Source organism: Rhinolophus sinicus, linkage group LG11 (genome assembly GCF_036562045.2).
Source record: "Rhinolophus sinicus isolate RSC01 linkage group LG11, ASM3656204v1, whole genome shotgun sequence".
Lineage (NCBI taxonomy): Eukaryota > Metazoa > Chordata > Mammalia > Chiroptera > Rhinolophidae > Rhinolophus > Rhinolophus sinicus.
In genome coordinates this window covers 60,053,262-60,069,314 of record NC_133760.1, presented here as the reverse complement: position 1 = coordinate 60,069,314, position 16,053 = coordinate 60,053,262, and the positions used below count along the sequence as shown (strand labels likewise).

Here is a 16,053-nt window from a genome sequence, read left to right as displayed (position 1 = left end):
AGGGTAGAAATGAGTGGATTAAGAGTGAATGGATGTTAATACCGGCATTAAAATAAGCCAGAGTGTAAACATGATGAAGAGCTGAGTGTAGACTTATTTCCAAAACCAATATTGGTAGCTCTTTGAAATACATTTTTCGCCACAGTCTTCATTCTGTCCCCTGAAGTGTCCATTAGAGCAGAGGTAAGACCCAGGCGTGCCCATGAGGATATGAAATGACTCAGCTCAGGGTGAAGGTTTGCTTTCTTACGTGTTTTGACCCCTGGTTTCTGCAGTCCACAGCAGGAGCGTCATTATTGGCTAATGCCTCACCTCTGACTCTCATGACATCACCTTTGTCTGTAACAAATCAAAATATGACTCCTTTTGGGATGCTGGGTGGCCTTGTTCCAGTGACCATGCCCTTCCAGTTTCCCTTGGAGCTACTTGGCTTTGGAACGGACACAGCTGGAGTGACAGCTACGACGGGATCTACCTCAGCGGCCTTCCACCACAGCCTGACCCACAGTAAGTGGCCCTTCACTGACCTGGACGCCGAGCAGGACAGAACAGGGAACCGCTGTTTATTTCATCTGTATGTAATAAGTCAAAGTACTGGATTCTGAGCGTTTATTGACAGTTTCTAAATGAACCACGATACCATATTTCTATCTTAATGAAATTTGTAATAAGAGGAAGTCAAATTTGCTGGGTTATTTGCATACACATATATATTTATATATGTAAATTTTTTAAATGTATGTATCCTAAGAAGGCCTTTGAAGTCAGGGGCTGTGCTTGCGTTAGAAAAATCAAACTATTTTCATTTTTGATCTAAGAGGGCTCATATCAGATTGAAGAAGATCACTGACAAGTCTGTTTTCCTCTCAGATTTACTAAAGGGTTTACAGCCAGGAGCTCAGCATGCAGCAACACTTTCCCACTCACCTCTGCCTACACATTTACAGCAAACATTTAATGGTAAGAAAGCCGCCTATTTCTTCATCTCTTTATTGCTTATATAGCTGTGTAGATTGGACTAGAAATCTTTTCTGCAAACAGTGTGAATGGAATGACAAAGGTTGGAAAAAACAGATTTTCATATGATTGAATCATTAGCAACAAACTTCTTTGAAGAGAAAGGAAATAAGTAAATGAGATCTTCTGTTACATGTGAAGAGAGCCTTTTTGAAGGTGTGTGTTATATGGAAGTGATGACAAAGAAGAGGATTCATAAGACAGTGTACAAAAGTCATGTCCGGTAATTATAATAGTTTACATGTAGTAATTGAGAGAAGCTTTCTACTGAGTGCCAGGTAGTTTTGTGACTTACATGTGTTAGCTAAGTTGATCCTTACAACCGGCCTGTGAATGAGATAACAATCCCATTTTATAGATCAGAAAACTGAATCAGTGATAAGCAGCTTGCCCAAGATGATACACTGAATTGTTCATTCTGAGATAGACGCTCAGGAAGTCTGGTTCCACAGCCCGTATTCTTCACTATTGAACTTTTCTGCCTCTTGGCAGTGATTAAATTAACATGATCCGAACTTTACATTACATACTTGCTGCCCAACAAGATCGCTCTGAAATCTTAAATTAGATAGTTGACACTGGGCATAACACATGGCCTCCATGTTCCTACTCTCACCAGCAGTTGATCTCAGTAGACTGCTGATACTATTTATTCTGAAGGCCATTTTCAGGATCTTTTAAGCAGAAATAATGGCCCAGCTACCCTCTTAACTTTGGAAGTTGCCTGGAGCCTCTCTATTTCTTTTCTTTTTTTTTGGCTACTGCATTTCAAATTATCTTTGAACAAGTTTACAGTTGGCCACAATGTGGAAATGGGAGCTATGTAGCAATCTCCAGGCAACAGGTTGTAATTAACCCAGTAAAATCTAAGTGGTTAGCTGCCTCTGACTCACGCCTTGACAGAGTGAATGTAACACCACAGTTGTGCAAATGGGGATCATAAGTAGGCATAAGCGTCGGCAGTCCTGAGCTCCCTGAACTTGAGTAGGTTTTAATGCTTAAGGAAAATAGCCCTGTGACTAACGCAGTTCCACCCTGGCTTTTGACAGCACTGTGTACAGTGAGTCCAGCTTAGGGCCGTGTGCGCGACACATGTTGGTGTGGACCTGCCAGGAATTGAACAGGATTCTCGTGGTTCAACACAACCCCAGTAGTCCAGCTTTTATACGAATTCTCTTATGTTATCTGGGGAGAAAGGAAGTATGACTGTCAGTAGTTTCCAAGTAACTGGAATGAAAAAGTTTACAATTTTTCCTTTTAAAAACATTTTATGGAAGTGTAATGGCTCTGTGCGATGTCAGAGGGATAGAGGATGGGAGGAGGGGGTTCACACAGTGTGAGGGATATAAATGATAAACGTCTAAGTATTACTTTGTCTTGTGTACCTGAAACTAATAAAAAAAATATTTTAAAGTATAAGACAGAGTTTGAGAATCAGGGTTCGATTTTTGAATTTCAGGACTGCCACTTTGAGCAAGTTTCTTGTTTGACCATCACTTCTCTTACTTGTAACCCAGCACAAGATGTGCTTAATAGGCTTCCCGTGAGAATGTAATGAATTTAATGAAATGAGAATTTAATGAAAATGTATTTAAAGCTTCTAGCATGGTACCTTAGTGTTCAATTAATGTTAATTCTCTAACTTTATCTGAAAACGGGGGTCAGTAAACTTTTCCTATAAAGGCCCAAATAGTAAATATTTTAGACTTCACAGGCCATATAATCTTATTACAACTACTCAACTCTGTCACTGTAGTATGAAAACAGCCATAGACAATATGTATTAATAACATGAGTGTTGCTGAATTCCAATAAAACTTTATTTATAATAAGAGGTGGCAGGCCAGATTTAGCCCTTAGGCCAAACCCTGGTCTAAAGACTCACAGTGCAATTATTATGAGTATTTTATGTTACTAATTAACCAAAGTTTCTTTGAGCAAAATCCAACCTTGCCATTTTATGAATTTAATTACATGTCAAGTTAAATCATTTCTCTTTACAAATGCAAGTATATAATATCTCATTATAAATGGAAAAGCCAGTCCTTAGATGTTGGTACCGAAGTTATTTTAATAGTATTCTGCTTATACAGCTTTTGAAATAATCGTCCCGTTTCATTGATAATATCTTTTCTTCGGTAAAGACAGGTTTTTTTTGTTGTTGTTTTGTTTGTTCTGCCAGAATAATTTAGGTATCCCATGAGTGGACCTAGCAGTGTGACTTCTGTGATCTTCTCCCGCCTTAAGATTGTTATTATAATACAATATTTTGTCCTTTTCACCTATGTATTTCTCCCATGCCTCCCCTGACTTTTTCTGTTAGGCCGGGATGGATGGTGGGGGGACTTCATGTTTCTTATTAAGACAATGACATATTAGAGACTTCGTTTATATTTTTTTGGCTTTCAAAGCCACCGGTCCCTACTCTTGCCCATTTTAAATAGAGTTAGCACATTTTCCCAGTAAAAGTCATATGTAAAACTAGAAACCATTGGTCCCAATGACAGACTTGCCTATCACAACTTTTGCCAGTTTAGGACTAAAACAAAGACTCAGCTGGATTTTTCACTACCAGTGTGCCCCATTCATTTACATAAATAATTGAGAATTAATTATCAGATGCTGTGTTAGGGCATTCAATTTAATTTCACTTGCAAAGAAAATAAAACTGACCTTGTCTTCTAAAGGAATCAAAAGATGTGGTAGGTCCCTTGAAGGTGAGGATTATGTCTTTTGGGTTCCTTTATAATCCTCACAGCATTTGGCACAGTTGGCTACGAGGTAGATAATAAATACTTGTTGAGGTAGTGTTTGTAGGACACTGAAAACCAATTGAACCACAGTCATTTGAAGAGGATCATTCTTGTTGAGTTTTTATCTCCTATGATTTCTCAATCTCTATAATGCTATATAGCATGTAAGATGTACGATATTGAAGGTTATCTTTTTAGCAATGTCATCCACATGAAAACTTAAAGTTAATTATTCTTTTTGCTTTGTTTGTTTTTATCTGTTTTTCATAACATGCCTACCCGTACCAATTTAAACATCTCTTTTCTTAGATGGAGGCCAAAGTAAAGGGGACACTAAATTACCACGGAAATCTCAGTGACTTCCCAACAAGCAAAGGAGATGGGACACTCAGCTGGCTGATGGAACCTACCTGATGGGAAAGTACTCATGTAGTCATAGGGCTGCTGTTCTGTCGATGTTTACATTCTCTCGTCCCAAGCACTGTGGTGAGGAGGAAAAAGAAAAGAAAACATTACTTGAGTAAAGCTAGGTGCAGGAGGAAGAAACACTTTCTTGCAAAGTTAGTGACCTTTGGTCTCTTCTAAAGAAAGACAAAGTTACCATGTTAACTGACTTGAAAGAGACTCAGTTGTCAAACCCACAGAAGTACAAAAATTTCATTTTTCCCCGTGGAGGAAGAAAGAAATCGAGGATTTGGGTAAACTCCATCCATCCTGGGGGTTGGATCTGAACACTTGTAGACACCATTGCAGACTAACACTCAACATATCGGAATTAGGCCAGTTTGTCAGGAGTAACGATCATGTCTATTTAAGTGGACTGTGCAGCAAATTTGCCACAAAAGGAATTAATGACACTATGTCTGATATAGACAATAGCTGAGTAAATAGTACCCTCAAAATTCCTGAACAGACTTGAATCTTCTCCAGTGTGTAGCAACTCCCCCATGAAAATCAGTGGACTAAAGATGCTTCAGGAAAGTTATTTTAGCACAGTGATATATATTCTTATTAAATCATGGAGATTTTTAAAAGTCAAGAAATTGAGCCTGTTGCTCTTAACAGACGAAACTTAGATATCCCCTTTTTGTAAAAGGGTCAATTTCATCTTCCATTCAGAAGCAGGTACTTAACTCTCTTCTTCAGGTGATTTGTGCATCTGGTATTGACTGGTTAATTCTTATTTCCATTCTTGATGTTAAAATGTGACTCTGTTCACATTTTTCTCTTGAGAAATGGGGATCTTTAACGTAGGGCTGAGACTTTGGTGTCTTAGCCCTTGCAGGCCTACCACTAGGAATTGTAAATTTCCCCCAACTTCACCTCACTTCACAACTTCTTCTGTTCTTTTAGCTAGTGGTACTTCAGGTGACTGTTAAATATTGATAGAAACAGGTATAAGTGTGTACTACTACATACGTTTCTTCATTTGTCATTCAAATAGCATATATATATTTTTGGAATTTTTAAGATAGTATTTTAAAGGGAGGAATAACGTTAGAATCATTATGTGTACAAGGGATTATTTTTTATAACAATCACAGTGTATTTTTACTCCCTATATCCAGTGTACTGAAATAGGTTTGGAGTATTTACTAATATTTACTCAGAATATCAATATGTGAGTAAACCTGCACATAATAAGACTCCTTGGTGATTATGGTTTCCTTATGCAAATAGCATATTCAGCAAAGGATGTTAAAGGAGAAATTTATGGTTCTGTTTGGATACATTTTATTTCATTTTTTATGCCTCATCATCAGTCTAGTATCTCTCTCTCTCAGTTGTTTGTTCAAACTATACCCAAGAATGGTGTAAGCTTGGTCTATTTATAATGACAGATTACCCTAAAAATTAGCATCAGATTGGTAGTAGCAAGATTTCTTGCATGTTTTCACTACAAATCACCCTATACCCTTAAGTTGATTCAAATAAAAGTATTAACCAGGCCCTTTTTTCCTTTTATAAGCAAAAGTCCCAAATAGCCTATAGGACTGTGAATAAATTACAACAGATGTATTCAGATCTGTAAACCTATATTTTGACTTCAAAGTCACATTGGCTTGCTTCATAGAAAAAAAGTTAATAAATAACTGAAAACTTTAGTTCCAAGAACTTGTTACAGTAAGGGGAAAGGATTATTTCAAGGGGATCATTGATACAATTACTTGCCTCTGGGAATTTAATTTACCAGTAAAACAAACAAGAATGTTGTATCAACCCTGGTAGATGTTTTGGAAGGATATTGGGATGTTGCAGAGAGGTTTGACTTGAATTGGGTATGTTTGATTCACATTTGTTTGGTTTTTTCATTAGGGAAGATTACCCAATTCTTGAGTAACCAGTGTAGCATACTTCTTGTTTTTATCTAATTTGTGGGGGGAAGTCTTTGCTAATACTATGTAGGAGTTTTCCCTCGTGAAGCTAGCCTTTGTTTTACTTCACATACCAGGAGAGAAGTCCGTACACATTAAGCTCTTCCTGCTGATAATTGTGTATGTATTCATTTGTGTGTGTGTGTGTGTATACACATATATTTATTCATATATAAATTCATTACTAGTTTAAGGAATAATCATTTTAATTTCTTAAATCCATCAATTCTGAATCATGCTATGTGAAGATCGCTGATGAGTCTGTCATCATTGGAGAAGAACAGGATTATCCATTCTTCCCCCGGTATCACTTTATAACTAACTGTTAAAAATATCTGAAGGCTCTTGGCTCTCAGAAGTCAATATAGATGGAGATTATGTTCCATTCTCTTCAGTCTTGATCCCTTGGGGACTGCTACCAGATCCCCACCTCACTCCCCACCACCACATTTTCACTAACTTACATCCATTTCGATCAAGACTACCCTTTTATTTTGTACAAATGAAACAAACACCTTTGTTTCTCTTAATAGATAAGTATGGTCAAAGAATTCCTACGTGTAAATATAAAACTTTCTTTTCTAGACCATAACATTGAAAGTGGTGTTCATACTATATGGTCATCTATCTTTACAGTTTTTCTTACTAAAAAACAAACATATAAATTGGTTATTTTTTAGCACAGAGACTTGTGACTCATACGGTATTTTTGCACTTAAAAATCAAACTACGTTATTTTTTCAAATGATGAGTCATTGGAAAGGATATAGAGCCGTGTGTATTTCTGAAGAGCATTTGCAGCATCCCAGAGCAAACGTAAGCCTCACACTTACATCCCCCTGGGCAGGATTCTCCATTCAGGAAAATGAAGCTGTTTTCAATTGTCTCGTATTTTAAATTGCCTTCCCTGATGTATAAGCTGTTACTGTACATACAAGCTAATCCTCAGTATTCACAAGCAATAATGGTCAGCAGGGTTGTCTTTCAAGATAGCAGTGCTGAGCCCCAGTTGGAGACTGTTTGGGAGCAAAGTGTCAAGCTCATTCAGAGCCTCCAAGATCAATGCAAGCAATAATTCCATTATACGTTGACTATAACTCTCCTATGCTTCTGAGATCAGAGGGTACCAAAAATCAAGGTTTTAAAACAGCCTGAGGAAAAACGTTTTGGGAGAAGTAAGGTTAATCCGAAGTCACAAAGTCCTGATAGTCGGAGGCAATCAGAGGATTGTGTTGATACATTCTTTCATGCCTACCACCCCTTTGATGGATGTTGTTAGCCCAAATCACATTTTTAAAAATATCATAGAAGTTGAATAGGGTTATTTGTATCACCAAGGTAGGAGGAAGAACGGGGCACGTACATGTTTGAATACTGTGGGTTTGACACCTGCCTGAAAACAACTTATTGGAAAAGATTTTTAACCCAGGATTTTTTTTTCCCAAAGCAGATCTAAATTGTTTACTACCCAGGGTTGGAAAGGGCAGACACCTCTAGTCTTTCTCCTCTGGTTGCCCTCTTCCACACCCCTTTCCACCTCTACTTGGTTCAAGACCTTTTCTGAAATGGAAATTCTACTGTTTTTCAAACTGCCATTGAATATGAGAACTCTGTCCTTTGGGATCATCTCTTAGAACTCCAGTTATCTATCAGATTTGCTGCTACATTTGTAAAATGAACTTTGCCTGTATTGGTCGACTTTAACCTAATTTACAGTTCTTTATTTTTAGAAGGTCTTGTCATATAATTGGATGCACGTATAGAATTAGGATACTTTATTTTAGGAGTGTACCATAAAAGCACACTGGTCCCTGTATTCTTTGTATCATCATTTAGGTTTTGAATTTGTGTTTGCTTGTTTTGTTCGTTGGTATTTGTTTTGTTTTAAATTAGAAATAGAAGAGTGAGAAAAATCTGTAATCAAGCCAAACTGAAGAACTTTCCCTGTGCTTCAGACTGTAGTTTCTGCTGACCTTATGTTCTCAGAAGGGGCACTTTTACTTTCTATTGTGCATGTATGATTGTTTTTTGCTTTGGGGGGGCTTTTGTTTTTGTAATAATGAAGCGGAAGAAAAATGCAGTAGTAGGTAAATGACTGATTACAAACATGTTATGCAATTTTATTTGATAAAATTTATGGGGAAAAGTTTAACTCTGTAAATCATTTCTTAGCTCTGGTAAAATGCTTATATTGCTCCTCTAAAACAAGCTCAATTCAGGCCTTTGTCTTTGTTAAGTGCCTTTTTTTTCTTTCTTTTTCCCCCTCTTTTGAAACTGTTCTCTGATATCCTAAAGTACAGGCTAATAAGTCAGGGGATTCAGGAGGAAGAATCTCAAACTTGCCAACGTCACGTCATGCTGTACTAGTCTTCCCTTTCTTGATATGTATGTGGATATGTGTGTAAGATGCAGACATACATATATATGTATATATATATGTATACATATGTAATATATATATAAAACTAGTAGCTGCTGTACCATTGCATCCTTTTTGAACACTCCCCTCAGTGTTTGCAAGACTTCTGCCCTGTTTATTCCACTACTTTTAGTCAATTCTAATGGGTGGGAAATTGTCTTTTCACAAGATGCTATCTTCCCCCTTTAAATATCTGTTCGTAGAAGTTAACAAAAAATATACATACACATATATATATGTATATATATACATATATATATGTATTAAATAAGTCAGTTATTACAAGTAAAGTAAATTTAGTGGACTCATTGACTATTTCTAGATGCAGCCCACTGCTCTGTGCTCTTCACATGGCATGAGTAATATTGGAGAAAGCATTGGAATAACGAGTCTTGTGGGTCAAGTCAATAAGGTGCGCTAGGGCAGGCAGGAAGATACGGAAGAGCTAGAGGTAATTACATCATGGTATTGTATCGGAATACGTTTGCAAGGAAGTTCGCAACTTTGTCAACATTACAAATGCATCATATTTTCTTCTGGGAAATGATTTTTGAAGAATTCATATAGCTGCATAGCTGCCAGAAGGTTAATAGAAGTCGAAAGACTTCAGATACTGAGGAAAACACTCATGTAACCTATAGCATTCTTGAGAGATCTTCAGTTTTGTTTTCATTTGCCAGGTAATTACATTTGGCTAATCTGCTTTTATGGTTATTTAGATTCCTCCTTGAGCAAAATAACATAATTTTTGGTTTTTTGTGGAAAACAGTTGTGACATGTTAAAGGAGTCTTAAGTTGAATCAATCCTCAAAACCCAGTTCAAATATCTAATAAGTGCCCCCCTTTTAAATACATTTTAATTGGAAAGAGACTGGTGGCTAAAAAGAAAGCAGAGGCTCCCGGTAGTGTTACCTGATAGCATAACTGCTGTCAGGCAGCCGCTGTTCAGTCGTGTTACACTTGGATTACTATGTTTAGGGGGATATCATTGAACCTTCGTGCCTCAGATTACCCATTAGAATATTGGGTATAATAATATTCACCTACCTCCCAGGGATATCAGAGACTTTACTATTTCAAAAATAATTTGAGTTTTTCTAAAATGTTCTATATAATTAAAAAAAAGTATTATCATCGTCCTGCAAAGGCTAAAAAAATGGGTATAAAAGCACCATATGATTTTTAAGTTTAAAAAAAATCACTGGAAGTCTAATTTAGATGCATATTTGTTATTTAAACATTATGTTTGTGGTGGAGTAAAATGGTTACTTTCAGGTTAATAAGTGGGGAGGGGGGAATAACACTAAGTTTCTTCAGTATGCATAGATTTTATTTTAGCCTTTTATGGTGTAATTACGTGTGTCATTTTTCCCAAGGTTGCGGAGTTGAAGCTAGGTAAAGTTTGGATGACTGATTGTTGGGGTTGATACAGGATCTTGAAAGTTTTATCTGCCTCGCTTTTCCATCTTCTCAATCTGCTTTTCTTACAGTAGTTGTTTGGTGATGGATAATTAAGCTTTTAACTTTCTAAAAATGAATGGGAGTCTCCTCATTCTTGTAAATCAGACATTGTGTACTTTTTCTGTAACTATAGGTTTGTCCAGCTTTGAGCTGAGGGGTAAGCACGACACACAGTCAGCTGGGTACACTTTTAGTCAGTCTACCTTTGTAATTTATGCTTCTTCTACCCATGAAAGAGTTGGAGCCATCAAATGCTCAGGTTGTAGGAAAATGGGAGACGGGAGGCAGAACTCACTTTCTAGCTGGGTCAGGGGCGAGGAGGGTGGGGTAGAAGGAAACATGTTTTGCCCAACTCCTAGGAGGAAATGAAGATCATTTTATCCCACCTTCTATCCCAGCGTATTAGGTACTAATTCATAGAATTTTCCTTTTATCATTTAAAACAACAGGAAAAAATAGATGCTGCGTTTTTAGTTAGGGCTAAATGCTGAGCAACAATTGTTAGGGGTTGTGTGTAGATCTGAATTGTAGCACATATTCAGGATCAGAAAAGAAAATGTAAGGGGATGAGGAACGAACTATCCAGCTCAATGGAGTCAGGAGAAAGCACCAGGCCCAAGCAGACTAAGCACTGGGTCAATTCCCAAAATTGGTCAAGGCCCCTTTAATCTCTAGTGATAAGACGTTTTTTTCCTTAAAAATCACTTTTTGATTTTTTTATTGCTTTCCAGATAAGGCCTTAGTTAGTAGCCTCTAAGTATCAACTATGCAGATAAATATACCCTTTATTTTCCACATTTTTCCTTTTTCCCTTCTTTAAATAACAGCTGTTAAGACTTCTACCCAAAGATACAAGATATAAGGGTTTTGTTGAATGTGTGTTTGTTTCTCTAGGGAAAATTAACAGAAGCATAAAATAGAGATATTTTATGTGTTCTTCTATCCTAAACTGTGAACTTTATATTGAAAAACTAAGTACAGATCCTTTCACTGGTGCAAAACAGTAGTAACAATCATGGAATCTCTTTGGGTTGTTAAGATAAATCATCCCAGTGTTCAATTCTGAGAAAGTTTTAGATGTGTGGCACAGTGTTCAGGTTTGTAGAGCTGAACAGATGGTCAGATTTTAATTAAAAATAGCTTTGAATATTAATGTTGAATTCTTTCTTCATTTCCGTCTTTATTCTTCGTTTCCTCCAGTCAGAGCTCTTAAATTAACCCTTTCATCAACCAGTTGCTACACTGGAATATCAGTTGCATGTTGTTAAGAGTGGTGGGGGGGAGAAATAAACTGTCAGTCACCTCCTTTTCTCAGTCCCTTTGGCCATCTATCCTGTGCCCCCTGTAGGCTAATTCAAAAGTAAAGCCTACAGGCGTGTTCCAGGAGACCGGTCCATCCAAGCACAGACTCAAGACAGGGACTCAGAGTATTTTAAGCAGACTGCCTTTGAATGACTTGATATTACTTTTTTCTCAGATACTCCCACAGTATCATTTCCTTGAAAGTAGCTGTTTGTGATCTTTATTTAATTTCCTCAGACTATAGTACTTCTACTTCTCAGTCTTTCTTACATATTTTCAGTTCATAGTGGGTTAGTAGTTAAATTTCTGATTCTTTTCCAAACTGTTATCCAAACAGGTCAAGAATACTTTAGAAATCTCTATAATTAAGGGGGTCTGTATGTCCAGGATTTAGAATTATCCCTAGTGACCAGAATTTTTTTCCCTTCTCCTTTGTAGTAAACAATAGGTTTCTCTATAATGTGGTAGTAGCCACATTTCATGGCTTCCTCTGGATACTTTTCAAAATTCTTCAAAAGAGTATGCAGGCCTTTGTTAGGGACTCTTAGTTCTCATACTCCTCTGCCTTGCTTATTTTCATACTTCCCTGCAGTAAACCTACTTTGCAAAGGTTTGCGTCAATAGGCCATATGAATCCTTAGTACCAATTTTATGTTTCTCAGAAACTCTACATTATTTGCTCCCATTTTCCTAATAATATAATTCTATTTTACCTTAAATCTAGTTTAAAAATACTTTGTAATGGAGCACTAATAGAGACCTAATTAAATTCAAACAGGAGGACCATTACCCGAGGTAACTTGGAAATACTTCTGTTTTGGAACTCAACAGCTCCATCTAGCCTCTAAGCACATTTAGGAGTTAGAACCAAGGCCAGCAGTTGGCATCTTTTCCTGTGTGACAACCTGCCCTTAATTTGTCAGATCTTAGCTATCTTGTATTTTCTATTCTTGCAGCCATAAACTTTCATTTTTTGTTTATCTCTGCTGCTTGCGGGGGTAGTGTGCTCTGTGCCAGCACACTGGGTTTTCTTTCCCGTACCTGCAAAATGACCAAGGATTACCCCAATTTTGGCTAGAGGCATTAAAAGAGAAAGAAGTTATTCTCAGTTAACAAAGGTATTACTGTTTTTAGATAGTTAATTGGAAAGTTGGCCAACTTTGGCCCACTTTTTAAATCCTGGCTATGCCTACATAATTAATTACATATACCTTCTGAGACTTTCAGATAAACAAAGGTCCCTTCACCAGTACAGGTAGGGTCCCAACCTACAAATGATTTCCTCTGATCCACGGCCAGCCTCCAGAGAAAGGATCCCAGCTTTGTAATGTCCTTTGTTGGCTGTCATTGAAAAATTATAGAAAGTATCAAAAATACAAATTATTCTTAGAACTAGTATGTAAATCTGAAGCTTGCCATTGTGTTTTTCTTGCTATACATTGTCAAGCTTAAAAGAAGAGGAAAAGAAATCTCTGGCTGGTGAAAATTTTGTGCCCCAAATAATGTGGTAATCAAAGTCTACCAAGGTAACTAAGTGATGAGTGTTTTCTCTCCTTTATTACAAGCAAGAAAGTTTATTTGCAGTTGTAAAAATTACTGTGGGACTTCAGACCTATTTGCTATAACTGATTGGGAATAAGGATTCTGATTTTTAGTCCGGCTAAGCACATATTTCCAACCTATACAGTATAAATTTGATAAGGGAAAGACTTGTTTGGTAACAGAAGGAAAAACAGGGCTTATTTATACAGTGAATGTTCACTCTACAGAGGAACTTCCCTCCAGTTACACATCTTCCTCTTACTTTAGCCACCTCCGTGCTCAATAGAGATGCCAGCATGTTTCACAACCGATCTTGAAGGAAGGAGCTGGAATAATTGCTGCTCCTCTGGGTGAAAGCACTGGTTACTGTATTGCATTTGCTCATAGGGAGGTGCATTTTTGCTAACTTGAAGGGATATGCTGTATTTTAAATAAGTGTGTGACTTAATATTTGGGGTTGTTTTTTTCTTCCTTTGAAACTGGACCTGAACACAGCTTTGAGTTGATATTTGTAATAATCTCAGGACCTGAAAGATTGTAGCATTTAGTGTGTCTTAAAAATTATGTACTGTACCAGCCATGGATTTTTGTAAATATACCTGTCTCCCTTTTTTGTATTATTTTAGTAAAAAAAAATAATAATAATAAATTTAAATAAAAGGGGGGTGATGACTTGTGGATGTGTGTGGGTACGTGTGTGTGTTTGTATAAGGCTCTTTTGGGACGAACTGGTGCTTGTTTAATTTCCGGCTCTAATCAGAGCAGGAATATGGACAAACTGCTGCTACTGAACCCTGCACTGAGCCTAGGTATTTCCATTTTGTCTTTCCCAGTGGTTGATCAAATATGAACTACCAGGAAATGACTAAGAAGTTAAATTCTTCTACCCACTGCCATCTTGCCTTTGCATTCTGAGTTCTACACACCCTTTGAAATGTAATGGTAATGCTCTCCAAACTATGGGTGGTTTGCTGGTCTCTAGTTTTTAGAGAGCTCTTGTCACTATTTTCTAAGAAGGAGAGGTAAATTTTTTAACCAAAAAGATCAATGAAAATCACACATTTCATAAAACGCTGATGAATTCTGGATCTGTGAGAGGGCTTAAACATTCCTAAATGTGGATCTGTGAATTTAGTAAAAACCCCATGGATATACTCCTTCAGTGCAGGGCATTTCTTTTCTTTTCGTTCTTTTCTCTCCTTTTCTTTTGCAACAGCCTTGCTCATATTCCAGGTGTAGCTAGCAAACCCCTGTTTTGAAGCAGGAGCCTTATTTGATTTAATGTAGATGTTTCCTGTCTAGCCTTTGTGACAGGGCCTTTTACATGATTGTTTTTTCTTTTTGTATGTGTTACGTGTCGTTGTATTAAATAAAGAGGAATGTACATATTATTCTCGTGTCTGTTGTATTATTGGGCTAAGTTGGATTTTACTGTCTCGTTCTTTCAGTAGCAGTTGAACATCTGTTGTCTGTACCGCCCTGTGCTAGGCACGATGGGATGCAGAAGTAAAGGGCACGGCCCCCACCCTCAATATATTGAGAGTTTGCAATCACATGACAAGTTAAAAGGTAACAATTCAAAATTTGCCACAAAGGTGTGCTCCATTGCCACCTGACATTTTGTCAGAGCAGGGGAGAAACTGGACCAGAGAGATCTGGGAAGACTTTGTCAGGTGGATGGCAGCTGAACGGGGCCTCCAAGGAGGAGTGGGATTTGGCCAGGAAGAAGGGAAAGGGAATGTCCCGAGTGACCCTGCCGAAGCAGGAAGTAGAGCAGGCTGGTGTGAGGTGTGCGTGGGATGAGTAGCAGCAGCCAGACTGTGGGAGTCCTGGAATGCGGGCTCACTGCGTTCTCCCTGTGGGTTAGGGTGTGTATGTTTTCCAGGATGCCACCAGGATCAGTGCTTGAAACGTAGATATGGCAATTATCTGCAAAATGGATCATCTTTTAAAGCTTTACTTGAAGAGCGCTTCTAGGAAAAGTATAAGTGTATGCAGACAAGGACATATGTGCGAAAAGACAGGTGCTATGAGTGCTTTTTATTTTTCCTTTCACATAAGTATTTTCAGTGCGTTGTCATTAATTTTTAAAAGGCATGGTCCTCATGCATGAGGGAGGAGGGTAGGCTACAAGGCTTTTACTAAAAAACTAACAACATTTAAGGACAGTTTTGTGAAAGTGTGTTCTTGGGAGTAGTAGCCCCTCAAGAAACCTGTGGTGAAATAATGTGACTATACTTAACTATGTTGTCGCCATCTTGTAGATGTTAATTAACATCTTAAAGGTGCCATTGTTAAGATTTTTTTTTAAACCCATTAACTTCCCCCTTATTTGACCATGGAATGTTTTTTTTATGTAACTCCAATTAGCATTAAATTATATAAGGCATGTAAAACACTTAGCACAATGACACATAAGCTCTAGGCAAATGTTAGCTTTTATTATCCTTCATGCCAGTTCTTTATTTTTTTAACGTTTTTAAGAAAAACCATGGTCCAAGGAGTTATGGATTTCCGAAAAACCAAGGGATAAATATTACTCTCTTGGTTTAGAGAGCCAAGAAGCAAGCCGCTAGAGAAATGCAGCCAATTCTATAAGAGTTGACATGAAGGTCAGGTATCCAAATGGTGAGGTGGTTCAAGAGAATATAGAAAAAGTATGAAGCGGAAAGTATGTTTTACACTTGTCTGCATAGGCAAGAAATAGTCTCAGACCTGAGCTTTGACACACGGAAGTGTCTGTGGCTGGTTATGAAAAGGGTGCATGGACCAGCCCCTACAGATGGAGATCAAAGGCAAAGTTAGATTGGTGGTGGAGCTACTTTGCTTTTGCAAATTTATTCTCGGGAAAACGAACTTTGTACAAAGGTTTCTGTACAAGGATATTTGTCTCAGTGTTGCTCATAAAAGTTTGAAATAGGCTAATGCCATGTTAGAGGGAATTGGTTAAGTAAATAAAAGTAATAATAAATTTTTAAATAAGATAAGACCAAGATGTGCATGTATTACATGAAAGAGCAGTGATAAATGTAAACGCACGTAGGCACAGAAAAATACATAGGACATACATTCTGAAATATAAAGAGTGCCGGTAGGCGTGCTTTTTCCTTATCCTGTTACTTAAATGTATTTTCCGTTGAACGTGGATAACATGAGTAAGTTTTTTTGGTTGTTGGTTTTGTTT

General features: G+C 37.5%; 1 protein-coding gene across 2 annotated transcripts in view; it reads left to right on the top strand.

Moving 5' to 3' along the window:
- The window catches only part of UBN2 (ubinuclein 2), an 81,341-nt gene that overhangs the window by 56,181 nt on the left and 9,107 nt on the right, over positions 1–16,053 (top strand). Inside the window, exons 15-17 of one of the 2 annotated variants that reach the window (XM_019750346.2) lie at positions 276–507; positions 871–960; positions 4,080–14,260. The exons of the other annotated variant lie outside the window; for it this stretch is intronic. Coding sequence (XP_019605905.1) covers positions 276–507; positions 871–960; positions 4,080–4,129 — 372 coding nt within the window. The 3' untranslated portion in view covers positions 4,130–14,260. Of the gene's footprint in view, positions 1–275; positions 508–870; positions 961–4,079; positions 14,261–16,053 lie in introns of those variants that run through there. 2 annotated transcript variants of the gene reach the window in all.